This window comes from Pogona vitticeps, chromosome 4 (assembly GCF_051106095.1).
Source record: "Pogona vitticeps strain Pit_001003342236 chromosome 4, PviZW2.1, whole genome shotgun sequence".
NCBI classification, from domain to species: domain Eukaryota; kingdom Metazoa; phylum Chordata; class Lepidosauria; order Squamata; family Agamidae; genus Pogona; species Pogona vitticeps.
Window position 1 is genome coordinate 31,950,499 of NC_135786.1, and position 16,612 is coordinate 31,967,110.

General features: G+C 40.5%; 1 protein-coding gene across 5 annotated transcripts in view; it reads left to right on the forward strand.

Annotated features, from left to right (window-relative positions):
* DLGAP4 (DLG associated protein 4) overlaps window positions 1-16,612 on the forward strand; it is a 449,524-nt gene that overhangs the window by 333,881 nt on the left and 99,031 nt on the right. For all 5 annotated transcript variants that reach the window (XM_020801095.3, XM_078393225.1, XM_078393219.1 and 2 more), the window contains 2 exons: window positions 6,149-6,366; window positions 13,030-13,144. In XM_020801095.3, coding sequence (XP_020656754.1) covers window positions 6,149-6,366; window positions 13,030-13,144 — 333 coding nt within the window. The remainder of the gene's footprint in view (window positions 1-6,148; window positions 6,367-13,029; window positions 13,145-16,612) is intronic.

Consider the following 16,612-nt stretch of genomic DNA (forward strand, 5'->3'; position numbering starts at 1 on the left):
TGATTAGACGACATCCCAGACCAGAAAGCAATGTTAAAATAATTGGTTTGAGAATCTTATTTTTCCCCTGTAAATATATTTACAATAGAGACAGGCAACATTCTCAGGCCTGTGGCCATATCACTGTCCACCAAGATTTACTGTTTTCAGAAAGAATCTGCTCATTACATAACCACATTTCTATGCAATCCACAAAACTCGAAATAGTAATAACTATTCTGTTGGGTGTTCCTTGTCCAAGGCAATAGACAGATTCACAGAGAGTCCAAGTCAGCATTTTGTGTGCAGGGAGAAGAGACTATAAAACAATACTTTCACATTTCTTGCCTTGCTCAGTCATCCTTAAAGGAAGTATCCTTACCACAGCTGGGAGGGAAGTGTGGTAGTCTGTTTCGAGTTTCATTATTTTCCTACACAGGGAGTGCAACAAGTGAGTGTGAAGAGTTTACATGGAAAATACACACAGATAGTGCTGGCTATCCAGACTTAGCATGATCCTTGGATAACGAGGGGAAAAGACTAATATATTCCATCCATGGTTAAAGAGTATCTGCTGAACAGGGCTTCTATCTCAAAAGGAAGCTGTGTATTGCTTTGCCAGCAATACTGCATTCAAGAACAATTGGTGTTCAAAAAAAAGAACATCAGGCCTGATTTTCTGGCCTTTTTGCTTCTTCCCTTACTCACAAGTTTTATACCATATTTCCAGATGAAGAATTCTGGCAGATATAGAAAGCTCACCTTGTCTGTAACTTGCTAGTTGGGCAATAAAGGTACTATCCAAGCCAGAACTTTTGTTTCTGTGGGTGAATCAAGCAGCTTCTTTTGCTTATTTTCGTTCTTCCTTGGGCTTACATAGACTTGCAGAAAATGTAACCATTGGTGTGTGGCTACATTACCCAAATAGTCTGAGAGTTGTCTCAAGATATCATGGTATCAATTCATGTCACATGTTCTCACCATCCCTATCCTCATGGGGCAGCCTCAATTTAACTGGATTCATTTGGTGAGGGGGATAACACCGTTCTTTAAATTGCCTTAAATAGACCTAGGGTTGGCACTTTGATCTCCTGGGGGCCTGATTCCTCCTGCATTCTGCATTTGTCCATAACCATCTTGTCTGGAGATTATTTTTTCCTCTTTTTTGTTCTAAGTGGCATAGCACTGCATCAGTGTTGCAGACAGAAAGATTCCAGCACCTGTGTGATCTAGTGCTGAAGTCAAACAGTTTATTTAAAAAAAAAATTAAAAGGGGAACAGATTGGATGGCAGGCACGATTGCTGATCTCCCAGTGTGACAGCACTTCCCACCACTTCAAACACATTAGAAAGATGTTAGCACAGGGAGCACCCCCACATACAGAATACAACAACACAGCCATTCACACAACTAAAAATTGGTCAAAAAATGACACACTCTAGAATGATTTAAAGTAAACAACCTCCAGGCAAATGTTCAAAATAAATTATTCCTGGAAGAAAAGTGTTTTTTCTTTTGCCCTTGTTGTCAAGCAAGGAGAGACGATAGTCCCAGGATGTAAAATGGGTATCACTTGATTATTTAAAGATGCAAGCCCAACATGTTTTGGCTAATGCTTGACAACTTCAGTGGATGTACCAGTCCTTTTTGTTCTTCTTCTCTTTCCTCTGTCCTTACAATAATGTGTATTAGAAAATTAAGTATGATTTTCAATTAAAGGAATGGCATAGAGAAGTTTGGAATATAGCAATTAATTATAAATTACTGTACATTATATTAAAGGAAAGATTTGATAAATATGTTTATCTTTTATTTTTTATCAATTTTATGTAGATGTATATATTTTTAGAGATATATTAGGTGAATTTATTGATTTTGTATTAACAAAAAGGGTTGTGCACCTCTGCAAGAGTCAATATATTTTTGGAAGGGGAATGAGGCTTTGAAAATGGAGGGAAAATTGAATATTTCCAATGGTCCTGGTGTGGGGGAGCACATTGGGCTATAAATATAATTATAGTGGTAATGTGTGGATTAAGTTATTTTATCAGGTTTGTTTATCTATATATGTTGTTTTCGGGGGTTGTTGGTCTGTAATTTTTTTTTGTTTAATTTAATAAAAAAATGTTGTATAGTCAGGAAATTTTGAATTGATTTGCAAAAAAACAGTAGTGTTTCCAACCTTTGCCCACGCTTGCAGTACATCATACTCATATCATTTATTGGGGAATCAGGATCTGTTTCAACTTTCTGTAATTGAATGTAAGTATGTGTAAACTCAGGTTTCCTACCATTTTGAGCTTGCCTCAGACACTTCAGACTCATACAGAATAGTTATGTGTGGAACAAAAATTATGCATTCGGGTTAAGATTTTTCTCCCAGAGTAACAGCAGGGGATTTTATAATTAAAGCAAACTTATAATAAAGCATAGGCATACAATCTCTTGAAAAGCAGCATTGATGATATTTTGACCCATGCTGCTTAACATAGCATTGTTGCTGCAGACTGCAGTGAGGAAAACAGCTGTGTGGTTGGCACCTAGGATTAATACAGTTTCCTACAGAGAAGTGACTTTCCTGTAGGAAACAGTGTCTTGAATGACCTTAGCTTGAAGACAGAAAAGTCTGCTTGAGCTTCACAATCCAACTTCCATTAGTGTGGAAGTTCCATTCTCCAAAGTGAAACTTGTTCTAAGGTAAGAGTGCACAGGTTTGCCATCTAAAAAGCTTAATTAAAATGCAGAGAGAGAGAGAGAGAGAGAGAGAGAGAGAGATTCATTGTGGACATGTTTACCTAGACTGCAAACCAGATTGTAACATAGTCCTCCTTGGGGTGCAGTGGTTAAAATGTAGTGCTGCAGCCAAAACTCTGCTCACAACCTGGGTTCAATCACAGGTATCTGGCTCTAGGGTCACTTGGACTTCCATCTTTCCTAGATCGTTGAGTATGCAGTTCACTTGGAGGGCAATGGGTAGCCTGTATAATTAAATTGTAAACCACCCAGAGAGTGCTTTAAGCAGTATGGGACAGAGTGGTCTTAACCGGCTAGATAGGCGGGATATAAATAAAATAAATAAATAAATAGTATATAAACAGCAAGTTTTGCTTTGCTTTACTTTGCCTTTCCCCTCGCTTCTTCCATCTTTTCCTCTTACCCCAAAGAATCCACTAAGCAGGGACAGAAGAAACAGCTGCACAATGGCTTATGATCTCTAGCACTTTGTAGCTATCTATCTATGTAGTTGCATATTGCTTCCCAGTTAGTCCCAGCCTCCTTCTCCTACTCCCCCTAACCTTCTTTCTGTTCTTTTCTCAGTGTCAGAGATTACATTGTAAGCTTCTTGGGGGCAGGGACCTGTGCCCTCTTGTACTCTGTGCTGATCATTCAGTGTATTTGTTTAATCTTGTGCCCCACCTTTCCACCACAAATGCAGCCACTGATACTCACTCCTGGCACACTGATCGTGCAAGGCATGCACATGGGCACCAATGATACTGCATAAATAAAAATATGGATTCTTAAACATGAATTTTCTTCCTTATACTTAAAATCTTCAAGGGAACACTTAACAAAACCTATAGCATATGTGTAACCTGAAAAAAAGAGGGGAAATAATTTGGGAAGCCTAGCTCTTAAATCAGTCACAGCAGGCAGCAAGGAAAAAAATAGATTTTGCCATTCTCTACAGAACATTTTTGGCCTCCACTGGTTCCTGATTACACCTAGCTGAATTTTTGACTGGTCACGCAGGGGTTGAGATGGCCGCTTTGAGAACTGCTTTTCATCTCCAGGCCGGTAGTCTTTCCTGATGTGAAATTAACAAGTGGAAGGACAGGCAAGCCAAGGAGGGGTGGGGGGTGGAATGATGGTACTGGGGGAAAGAATCTAATCTTCAGTCAGGCGGGACTCCAAGGCAGCTAGCGTTAAAGTGCTTTCAGAAGGCTTGTGTCTTCTTCGTTAAGAAAGGTCAAAGCCAATCACCCCAGTGGTGATTTGAAGAAAATAAGATACAGGGATGTTATTAGGGTAATCTGTCACTAGAGCCTTTCTCTTGTCCACAAGCTCTGTCAGGAAATAGCACAAGATCCAAAGTCCCATGGCAATCTTCCTCCGCTCAAAATGAGCAAATTTGTCAGTTTTCTTTTCTCCTCCATTTGAATTCCTCAGACCTCAGGGTCTTCTGAATCCCTAATAAGCCATTTGCATAGCATCAAAGGGAGACACAAATGAAATGAACGTAGTATAGATGCATGGGTTGATTCTTGAGCATTGCGAGGAGAGAGAGAGAGAGCATTAGGCCAGATCTCATCTGGGAAGGCTGTCTTCACCCATGAACAATGTGGTGGTAGGAAAATAGGCAGAAAGTAGGTAAAATAGGAACAAAGGGAGATTTGGCAGCAAATGGAAAAAATCAACAGAGAGGAGCCAGGCATGGGTTGCTGCTAACAAACTGGAATGCCATTTTTTATCAGAAAGGTAGAATCTAAGTTTAATTAATTAAAAAATCATAAATAATATGTAAAATTGGTGATATACATTAAAAAGAGCATATCCTAAACTGTGTAAATAAATGTAGAGCCAATTCTCACACTAACTGAAGGTCACACTTTACAGATAGCACCCTATTAGGAAGGAAAACTTGTAAGCACTGAAAGACGTCTGATTGTTACCGCACTCGTTTTCCATTCCTTCCCTAGTTTTCAGATTAGCTGTGTTTATTTTGCCATAAGGAGGTAAACTTAGGCTTTGTTTGCAAGTCTGATTGCTCAGGCATGAAGATCTGCTAGAATGTCCCCGCCGATTAGGGATTCCAGAGAGACCCTTGCAATCAGGGCAGGGCTTTGCGGACTTGCCCAGATGGCCACACGACATTGTAGGCCATTCGCGAGAACAGGCGATTGAAGTTCTGGGAGGAAAGATGTGCTGACAGCGCACCTGGACCCACGGAAGGCACAGAGAGAGAGGAAAGGGGGTCCGGGGAAAATTGGAGGTCACCAGTTATCCCTTGGTAATAAAGGGGGATTAACTGAGGCCTGAACCCAGCCCTTTGGCTGGTCAAGAGTCAACCTAGAATCCAAGTGGGAATTTGAATCCTCACTACAGCAGGACCCCACTTTGCCAAAAGATGGGCAATGTTCATGTAAATGGAAATGTATTCCAATAAAGTCTGGCCCATGTTTAACCCATTCACCTGGTCTGGTGTGGTTATTTGGGATAAGTGGGCAATGACATCTGTGGACCATGGACATAATATTACCCTCTAACAGCATGTTATCTGTAATGTGGATTTTGGCCCAAGCAGTACTTCTAGTTTTGTATAAATGCAAAAAGAAAGTGTTTCTTTGCTCAGTTTGCAGAATTTATAGCCACAGCTAATACCAGATGATCACCACTAGTTTAGATGGATTTTTTTAAGGACTGGACAAATCAATAGAGCAAAGGTGGGGAACCTTTGACTACTTAGCTGTAATGGATTCCAGCTCCCATAATCCCTTGCTGTTGCTTTGCTGGGTGTAGCTGATGAGTTGTAAGATAAAATATCTGGCAAGCCAATGCTTCCACGGCCCTGCTGTAGTAGCTAGGAAACATCAATGGCTATCTGTCATTAAAAATATCTGAATTATACATTTTCAGAGGAGATACGTGAGGTGGAAGCATCTGACATATATGATTTGTCTCATCTCTCATCCTTTTCTGGGTGGGGTGAAGTCTTGGTGGGAGCAGATGGGACATGTTGTGGTCATGTCAGACCAGACATTTTCCTTCCCTGATCTAAGCTGGGCACTATAAGATTCAAGAAGAAATTGCTTTGAATATGTACAGTTTAACATCAGTAGTAGGATGTGTGTTATTTGTTAAGGCTTCTCTAACTATCTTATTTTGCTTCATCGGGAATGGCTGACATACAGCTAGATAGATACAGAAGACTGGATTGTCACAGCTTGGAGAAGTCATTTTGGGGGGGGGACTACCACTGATAGAGTCCCCCCCCACTAGAGCATGGCTATTCTAGGAGCTGTCATTCCAAAAAGTAACTTTGTCCAAGCTGTGGATTAGAGGAGTTGATGGCCTGCTTTTCTGTAGTTCCCTCAGCTTTCCAAATTCTTCCATCCTCCCTCTATTTGCTTTCCTCACTGTTGTTATCATGCTCTGTTGTTCTTGCAGGTGCCTCAGGGAGACTGGAATAACACGTTGACTAGGGACAAGGACAATGAAATCCCATGTCGGCGCATGCGGAGTGGCAGTTATATCAAAGCCATGGGGGATGAGGACAGCGAGGACTCTGAAACCAGCCCGAAGCCATCTCCCAAAACCGCAGCACGGAGGCAGAGTTACCTCAAGGCCACTCAGCAGTCTCTGAGTGAACAGAGCACCACCCAGAGGTACTCCTTGCTCCTAACTTCAGTTCTGCTTGGTGTTACATGAATATCTGCCTCTTTGCCATGATCAAAATAGTTCAAGAGAAGTAAGCTATAAACTACTGCAGATCCGTTAGCTCTATTCTCAAGTGACTGATAGGGTTCAGGTAGGATTGGAAAAGTATAGACCAGAATCAGTGCAGAGAAAAATGCTAGCTGGGAGATTTTTGGCCTAAAAATGGAATGTTTCCAAATTCTGATTGCAAGGGAGAGCCATCAACCCATACCATAACTTCATTAAGGCAGGGGAGCTGAGGGAGAGAAAGAAAAAATAAAGCTAGGGGAGTGGAAGCCAACATAAGGGCGTGGAAGCCAAAACAGGGATGTAACTGAAAGATGGGTGAAACTCTTTGCATGTGATCAGGCTTCTGGCAAACAGGGTCTACTCTGCCATTAGCTTCAAGAGAAAGATTTGGGGTGTTATGGAACCCAAAGGATAGAAAACCTTTTTCAACCCAAAGGCCAGATTTGATTTTAGAGATATTCTCAGGAGCCACATTCCATGGGTGGGCAGAGCCAAAAATATGGCTATATGGCCATCTGTGAAACCCCAGGATGGCCAAATTCAGCCCCAGAGCTTAAGATTCCCCATCCTGGTGGTATAGGAAAGAGGGCAGAGAAGGAAAGGTTTAGCAGAAGCAAAGACTTTAGAGGCATGTTGTTTCTGGCCTGGCAGACTACTCCCCAGGGAATGCAGCCATCAGCTGAATAATGGCTTCCCACCTTGATATAAACATGACCATTGCATTGCTTTCAGGCTTCCCAGAGGCATCTGGTTGGCCATGAGGGGTGGGATGGCCTTGTGGACTGGGCAGGACCAGACTTTTGGTCTGCTCCAGAAGGGACTTCCTTATGTTCTTACTGTAGAACATGAGAATTCGTACAAATATGTTCCACTTAAAAAGAAAAGGTTTATTTCTCCGGGCATTCCTAATATTTTATTTTACCAGTGGCTCTTTAAACGTTGCCTTCATTGAAAGGGTCCCTGACAGTTTTGTACCAGTTAAAGGATGAATTAGCAGCTGATTGCTAGATTGCACCTCTTTGTGCTAAAGCAAAAACAAAAATATTAAGACACCTTTGAGAGTAGTGCATTTATTCCAGCATAAGCTTTTGTGGATTGCAGTCCCCTGCTTCTGACACATCACACTCCTCACAAGCTCACAGTGAAATACATTTGCTAGTCTCAAAAGTGCCACAATACCTTTGCCTCTGATTTGGCTTTGTTGTTGCAGAAATAGACATATCTGAAGAACATTAAAGCAATAGAACAATAACTTTAGATATGAAAAGTCCTATGCATTCTTTCCAACCTTTATTTTTGTTCTGCTGTTCTGTTCTGGGGGGGAGTCTTGATTCAAAAAGAACTTATTCAAATCCCTGCAAAAAACAGAAGTCATTGATGGCTGTGCTAAATAGCCAATAAAAGAAAATAGCCTGTCTTAAAAATGGTAAAAGAGAACAGTAATAATGTAAGCCATAGTGCCATCTATCGGCCCTTCAAGGAAGAATTTAAAATTTTTTGCCAATAAGAGTCCCCAGTCAGAGCACAGGCATTTGTTCTATAAAACTCAATTCAAGCTACGATTATACATCCTGGGTTGTTTCTTCCTGTCACTCTCAATGATTAACCATAAAATGTTCCTCTCATGACAGATGATGTGGATTTATTGGTTTATTTGGGAGTTTGGTTGGTTGCACAGCCTTAGAATTTGCATATTTGTGAAACTTGAAACTAGGATGACTGATGTCTTGCTGTTGCATGGGCACAGAAGCAGTTGATGGGGTATTTGCATCTTTGTGAGCAAACAGCTTTTTCCCCCTTTTGAAATTTTATTTTAAATATATTACTTGCTGTGAATGCACTTTGGGTAAAGGCACTAGTTTTTTGCTCCCATGTTTTGTGCAAACTGTGGGAAACACAACATGGAGAACATTTTCATGCTATGATATGGAAGGCAAGAAGTCTCACAGGCGCTGGCAAATTCTTAACAGACTGTCTTGCCATGTCATGACAGCCTGTCTCAACCGAGAATTAAGCAGCTGACCTGCGTTTTGAACATGTCCTAGTTCAAGCCTCTATAATACCAACACAAAAAAGACTCACAACTATCCTATCCAAGAAGTCAGAGGAATATTTATAAAATTTCATTGTGGGTTTTTATTTTAGAGAAACACTGGTAGATATAAACAGAAACTAACAGGTCTTGAATTCTGAGATTTCCCTTTAAAATAGGTTGTAGTCAATAGAGCTGGCCCTACTATTAGGCAGTTTAAGGCAGCCATCTTAGGTGGCAGATGCTGGGTCAAAATAGCCAGGTGCAGGCTGTTGCCCTCAGGTGCATCCAGGGGATCATTTTATTTCCTTATTTACGTATACACGTTTCCCCCTTTGGGGGACCCAGCAACTTACGATAGTATACATTTTAAAAACAGTATAACCAAAAAGGGATTATGATAAATTATAATAAACAATAATATACTTCTTTCACAAAATGACCACTGGTCACATGAGAAGAGGAATTTCCCACATCCTAGAGTTTTATAATTGGGGATTCCCAGAGAGCCTGGGTTTTTCTTTGGTGCTTGAGCTGACAATCTCCTTCTACTCTGGGTTTCCTTGTTTGTTTGTTTGTTTGTTTGTTTGTTTGTTTGTTTGTTTGCTTGTTTGCTTGCTTGCTTGCTTGCTTGTTTTCACCGAGCCTTTCTCCAAAAAAGGATCCAAGGTGGCTTACATCATTATTGAAAGCTAAAAATAGTCAGTTATTTGGATATTAAAAGGGAATTAAACAAACATTATAATTAAAATATGAAAGCATTACTAAAATAGATTTAAAAGCAACACAAATACAAACCATCCTGTGGCATATATATTTCAATTCAGCCCTGAGGGTCACCTAAGTGTCAGGCTCAGCAATGTTACTGGCCAAAGGGTGATCTGAACCAGGCTGTAGTGGCGATGACTTGACAAAAAGTTGCCATCAGTACAATTTTTACATTATTATTTTTATTTATTACATTTATACCCCATTGTATCACTAAAAGGTAATACTCAAAGCAGCTTACAAATCTCTTTTAAAAACAGATGAAACTACAATTAGCTGAACATTCATAAAATCATATTACCAACCCCACTGTAAAACAATTAAAATCAAATAAATACATTAAATGCATTAAAACATCATTAAGGATTCTGTCCGGTAACTATACAGGCACATCTCAATGTTGTACTCATGGAAACTATGAGAGCACCAAGGCAGCAGCACCATCCACAAAACACTTCTGCCAGCACATTGTGCAAGGGGCCAAATAGAATTGCACCATTCCATGTTGCTGGTTGTAACACCCTGCACCTTGACACAGACATAACTTTACATATACCTCCGTGAACATTTATATTACATTTAAAACATACGATTTGTTTATATTGTATAAATATCTACTGTAAAGAGGAGCATAACTGCTGGATAGTCAGTGGTCTAGGCAGCTGGCTGCAGAATTAGAGAGTTCAGTCCCCCACTGTTCCTCCTTGCCAGGGGCTGGACGTGATGATCCGTAGGATGCGTTCCAACTCTGCAAGTCAATGATGATGATAATGATGGTAGCGCTGGCTGTTTTTATAATGAAAATAGTCAAAAATATGAAACACCATCAAAAACGGAGTCATAAAAACATTGACTGGTATTATATAACAGATACAAGTTTTATCTAAAAACCTCACCGTCAGAAAACCTTATTATTACATTAGTCAAAAATTCCAAGCCCAGTCCATCAAAATTATAAAAACATTGACTGGTATTATATAAGAGACACACGTTCTAAGCAAAAAACCTAAGTATCTGTTAAATATTTATGTAGTGCATATGCTGTTCATAATATTGCTATTGGAGATAGGCTTAGCACCATGAATCTGAGGAAGCAACTGCTTTCCTTCTGCTTCAGAATTTGAGCGGGACAAGTGCAAGTGGCTGGTCAGCAATCTGTAGGCTGAACGTGGAGTCCCACTGCCACCCAGTGGCCATGTGTGGCTTCTTTTTTGTGGTTTGGTGCAGATTAATGTGGTAATGGAAAAGCCGCCTCAGATGTGCTATTCTGAGACGAGGAAAAGCCACTGTTTCTTGGACTGCAGTTTCCAAAGCACCGTGGTCAGTGTGGCCACATGCTGGCTAATGGCATCTTGAGAAATGTAGTAGAAAAACAGTAACTTTTTCCATTTCTGGACATGAAATTAAATTTTTGGTTTTGTTTACTTCATATATTTAAAATAATGGGACTGAAAACTTCTGGGAGAAATGTAACAACTGAGTGGCAGGTGAGTTTTTTTATCCCTTTCTTCCCCAGCTGCAGTCTTATTTGCTCATGGTGCTTTGAAACTGCTCTTTCAATTGGAAGAAAATCCCCCATGGATGTTCTAAAGCACTGTACATTTTATATTTTCTGAGATATAGTTCCGTAAATGAATTCTAAGTAACTGTTGCACTGTATCTGCTTTGATCATATTACAAGGGAGGAAGCAGCACTATTTCACAAAAACTGGTCATGCTGCCATATGTTCATTTAAAAGCTGGCTAAATACTAGAACAGTGTTTCCCAACCTGGGGGACACAAAATATTTTCTGGGTCGTGGGTCACCTTATATGTGTTGTTGTTGTTTAGTCACTTAGTCGTGTCCGACTCTTTGTGACCCCATGGACCAGAGCACACCAGGCCCTCCTGTCTTCCACTGCATCCCAGAGTTTGGTCAAATTCATGTTGGTTGCTTTGATGACATTGTCGTCCCCTTCTCCTCTTGCCTTCACACTTTCCCAAGATCAGCGTCTTTTCCAGGGAGTCTTATCTTCTGCCCTTGTTAAATAATTTATTCCTTGATCTTTCAGAGCAGGATATTAAGGTTGATTTGTATGTGTATGTACAAGAAACAGACACTTCCGGGGGGGCGGGGGAGAAGCCTCTGCTTTCTGAGAAGGGACGATTTTAATCCCATTAAAAATGCCTTTTTATGCAAATGTGCCAGGAAGGTCGCAGGTTACTTGCCTGTTATAAAAGGTGGTTACAACTCAAAAAAGATTGGGAACTAATGTGCTAGACAAGACCAATACAACAATTTCTTAATACTTTATATTATCTTAAAATAAAAACTGAAAGGAGTCACTCTTTAAAATGCCATCTCAAAGTGCCCCCTCCCCCAAGAAGCATGTAGGAGAAGACCTTCTCCTGGTTAGCTCCCAGACTATGGAACACATCCCCTTTTAAACTGTGATCTGTTTCCGCTGTGACTCATTTTAAACAAAGGACTAAAATACTTGTTTCTAGAGTGGCATAGGATGTCTAACCTGTCCTGCCATGCTTAGTGTCTTTGTTCAATTTGTACGGTTTTATGGTAGGGCTAGTTTATATGATTATATGACTACCGTGTTTCCCCAAAAATAAGACAGGGTCTTATATTAATTTTTGCTCCAAAAACACATTAGGGCTTATTTTCAGGGGAAGTTTTATTGTTTACATGTACAACCATCTACATTTATTCATATTGCATGTCATCTTCTTCTGGTTGCTGCACAATGGTGGAGGGCGGGGTTTCACTTAACTGGGGCTTATTTTTAGGGTAGGGCTTATATTACGAGCATCCAGAAAAATCATACTAGGGCTTATTTTCAGGTTAGGGCTTATTTTCAGGGGGAAAGGGTATTATCATTTTTAGCTAAATATGTTTTTATCTTCCTGTATTCTTTTTAAAAGCTTGTAAGCTGTGTTGAGCACTATGGTGGGGGATGGATGGATGGATGGATGGATGGATGGATGGATGGATGGATGGATGGATGGATGGATGGATGGATGGATAGATAGATAGATAGATAGATAGATAGATAGATAGATAGATAGATAGATAGATAGATAGATAGATAGATAGATAGATAGATAGATAGATAGATAGATAGATAGATAGATAGATAGATAGATAGATAGATAGATAGATATAGATAGATAGATAGACAGACAGATAGATAGATAGATAGATAGATAGATAGATAGATAGATAGATAGATAGATAGATAGATAGATAGATAGATAGATAGATAGATAGATAGATAGATAGATAGATATTGAAAGAAGTCTGTGGCACTTATGGTTAATTAAGGTGATTTGCACATTGTCTTAAACAGGGGAGTCTCAACCATTAGGCAGAGAGAAGCAACTAACTTAGGCTATGAGGGTGGGGAGATTGAGAGCAGCAGTAGCAATAAATTGGAGGAGAAAGCTTTGTATGCTGTCTGTTGCTCTGAAATGCAGTCGAAGTAACATTCAGTTGCCAGTAAGGCTGGCTTTTCATACATGACATAGCAGGGGCAGGAGGCCCTTGATATTAATCTTAGACCTGCCCTAATTCCAGACAGGGGAACAATAGTTTATGTTTGGGAAGGCTTGAGAGCAGTGGGTCAGGAGAAGGTTGGCTCGCTCTGGGAAGGGTGTCACAGAGGGAATCTTACCCTTATCTTGCATCACCAAACATGGAGGAAGCACTTGTCTCTGGCAATAATTAATTGTCACCGGGATTCCTGATTCCTGATCACCTTTCTTCTTTTGTTATGTGATTATCATCTCAGGCTCCCTTTTCTCATTCTGCAGAAGTCTGGACCGCCTCGATTCTGTTGAGATGGTGTTGCCTCCAAAATTCCCAAGCTGGGAGGAAGAGTACAACCAGATCTCAGACAACCTTAACGAGTCCAGTTCCATCAACCAGGTGAGAGCCAGCAGCATCATTCATAAGCATGGCAAAGGACAACATCGAAGTGGAGAGAAAGACCAGAGAGGCGGGAATAGAACTGGGAAAGCTTCGACTACAACTCCCAGAATGCCCTGTCCTAACTGAGAGATTCTAGGAGGCATCATTCCAAAAAGTCAGTCTCTCAAAACTTCTGGGGGAGAAGCTATTCCTGGCCAAACCCAAAAAGGGTTGCTTGGGCAGATTGCTTGCATATATTATAGCTCAAGTTTCCTGCAGGTAGCATTTAAATGAGAAATGTTCATTCGCTAGAATGGGCATGAGATATGAATCCCTGCTCCTTCCAGTTACACAGTAGCAGTACACACTTCAATACAAAAGGCCCCCAAAGAGGCTAACAGGGTCTGGACTGGACGATCCATAGGGTCTCTTTCTGCTCTGTAGTCCTACGAGGAGCATGATTATAAATGCACCCTATACTTTAGCTGGGAATATTGTAAAGGATTACTCCATGAGCCAGTGCTACCCTAAGGCAGAATGGGAAAATTATTTCAAGCAGCAGATATGGTGGGGACAGGAATAGCCCCCAGGGCATTGCTCCTTAGCCCCTCAGATTGTCTAGCATCCTAGATTTGTCTAGATATCTGCCATCCAGATTTACACAGTGAATTGCCAGATATTTCCAGGAGCCCCACAGGTAAAGCTTAGAAGCTCCCTTACTACTTACTCCCAGCAACTGGTGTCTTATGGTGTATCTGTACTACACTGTACAGTACATCAGTTTGATACCACTTTAATCTTCATAGCTCCATCCTAAATACCCCACCAAGATACCAATCCTCAAATTCCTTGGGATGTTCCCATGACAATTAAAATGACCATAAAGTGATACAACTCTGTATCACAAATTCATTTTGCGTGGCATATGAACCCTAGGCCTGGAGGCTCAGCTTAGTTAATAATCATCAGTAGATATATCTGCACATATTTTTCTTATCCCTTTTTAAAACCATCTAAACCAGTCACCACCACCCCAACTAAGTGCTATACATCAAAATAAATTAATTGTGAGTAAACGTGGACAAACAATCAAAATGTTCATTGTTTGTCCGCCTCATCTCTACTGCCACTTAATTTTATTTGACATCTGCAAGTTAGTTTTAGGGAGAAAAACCTCCCTGTATTTCCTTAGTCCATACACATACATCTTGATCCAGTCTTTTGGTAGTTCTCTTTCTGAACACAGACCCTTCAAAAATTTGACACCTATAACATCAAACAGAGAGACTTCCTCAATCATTTTGGCACCCTCCATATGTGTGGGACTACATTTCCCATTATCCCCAGAAATCCTGCTGTGAATGCTGCAAACTGTGGTCCAGCACAGAAGATGTTATATTTTATTCTGCTAAAATATTGTGGCATGGTGCTCTGTAGAACACACATAGGTGCAATTTCTGAGTAAAACTGAACAAAAACTTTTGAAAAGTCAGTTGAGCAAGGTGGTAGTGATTAACTCGTTCACTTTAGAGCCTTCGTACTGGAATCCTCTTTTTAAAAGGAGGAATCGCTTCATCTTATACTGAGAAAACACAATACTGTACTTACCAGTAAGTATTTCCAGATGCATGGGATTGGGTGATCAGCATCATCTTACCTATACTAGGGTTACATTGTGCTAACTGACAGCAAAATACTTAAGATCTTATGACAATATCAAAATACAGGTACAATGTTTGAATGTGTGATGTTTTGTCTATATCCTCCATTTGTCTGGTCCTTACCTTGTTTTTCCATCCAAAGGAACATTTTGAAGCTTTTAAAGATCCCCAGGAATGAGAATGCATTTTATCCATTGAGCAAAATGTAATAGCTGTCAGTGTGTTGGATGTTCCAAATAAGGAACATCAGACTCATTAAACAACTGAACTGGAGCTAGTCCAGCCATTAAGAGGACTGGGGTGGTCACTTCAGGTAAAAGAGTACCAGGAGTGGCAGATTCCAGATCACTGTAACTTTAGGAGAACCTTTGCATCTCTGGAGAACCACCATTGTTCCATGAAGTTCTTTAAAGGCAGTTATCCCCCAAATTCTTTAAATTAAAGGAGAAATTAAAGGTAAGTTAGACTTCCTTCAAAGTGAAGATGGGCCTATCTTGGAATTCTGCATAGATGGCTTTATCTCTGGAATTGGCTGGATAGCTTGGGAAGTTTAGTACATGTCTGCAGAGTCAGACGTTGCAAGTTCATTTCTCCGTTGCGCCTTCCAGGAGAAGAGCCAGCCTGTGTAGGCTTGGGCAAGATGCAATCCCAGAGTCACCCGCCCATCCCAGAAGATGGGAATGGTAAATCACTGCTGAGTTCTCATATCTAGAAAACCCCAGAAAGGGCCACCATAAATTGGAATCAGCTTCACAGGTCATAATTTTTACTATTGGTTCTACCTCCAATTTTCCCATTTCAGAGATAAATCAAAGCCCAGATTTGAATGACAGCACTAGAGATCTCTAACCTAGGTTTCTGTAGGAATGGAGTTACAGCACTTAAAAGCTGTCATAACTCTATAGGGAAGATAATACTCTAAGTAATTGTTAATGTGTTTGTGTGCCTTAACAGTCCTCAAAGTTTGTACATATTTTTGCTAAATGTATGTGAATCCTGCCACCCATCCAAGTCAGCAATTGGGAGGGGGGCTATTTATTCATTTACTGCATTTCTATTCCAGCCAACTAACCAGGGTTCTATGGACTCTGTACATTGCACAACAATGAATTAATGATTAGAATCCGCAGGGTAAAAATTCCCTTGGATTCAGTGGCACTTACTTCTATAGACATGTACACATGGTCAGATTGTAAACTTTGATGGCAAATTTGGAGCACAAATTCTTCCACGTAGATACTACTTCCCTAACATCGCCATTGCCAGCATATATGTAGAATAATTCATCCCAAACTTGAATGAATGAAAGGAAAGGAGATGAGACAGATGTTTGATGGCAACCAGTCTGTAAAATGCAGGCGTCTTCTGATGACAAATAACCTCCCTGAGCAGCTCTGTTTAGCATGAAGGGCATATTTATCATGGTTGAAATCTTTGCCTCCTCTGTGCTCAGGTGTTTTGCTTTTCTTGGCTAATATACTGTGATGTGGTGGTAGACTCAATCAATAAAGCAGGCTTGTCCAACCTTGGCCCTCCAGATGTTCTTGGACTTCAACTCCCAGAAATCCTGGCTAGCAGAGGTGGTGCTGAAGGCTTCTGGGAGCTGAAGTCCAAGAACATCTGGAGGGCCAAGGTTGGACAAGCCTGCAATAAAGCATGATATAATTGGCAATATAATCAATACCTGTATATCACACAGAAGCCAGTGTCAGATAAGAGTGTCAAAATAGAACCCAAGAGACCTAGGTTTAAATTCCCACCTAGCCATGGAAACCCAATCCAGGCAATAAGGGTAAACTACTCATTAAACACCTCAAACAAATTC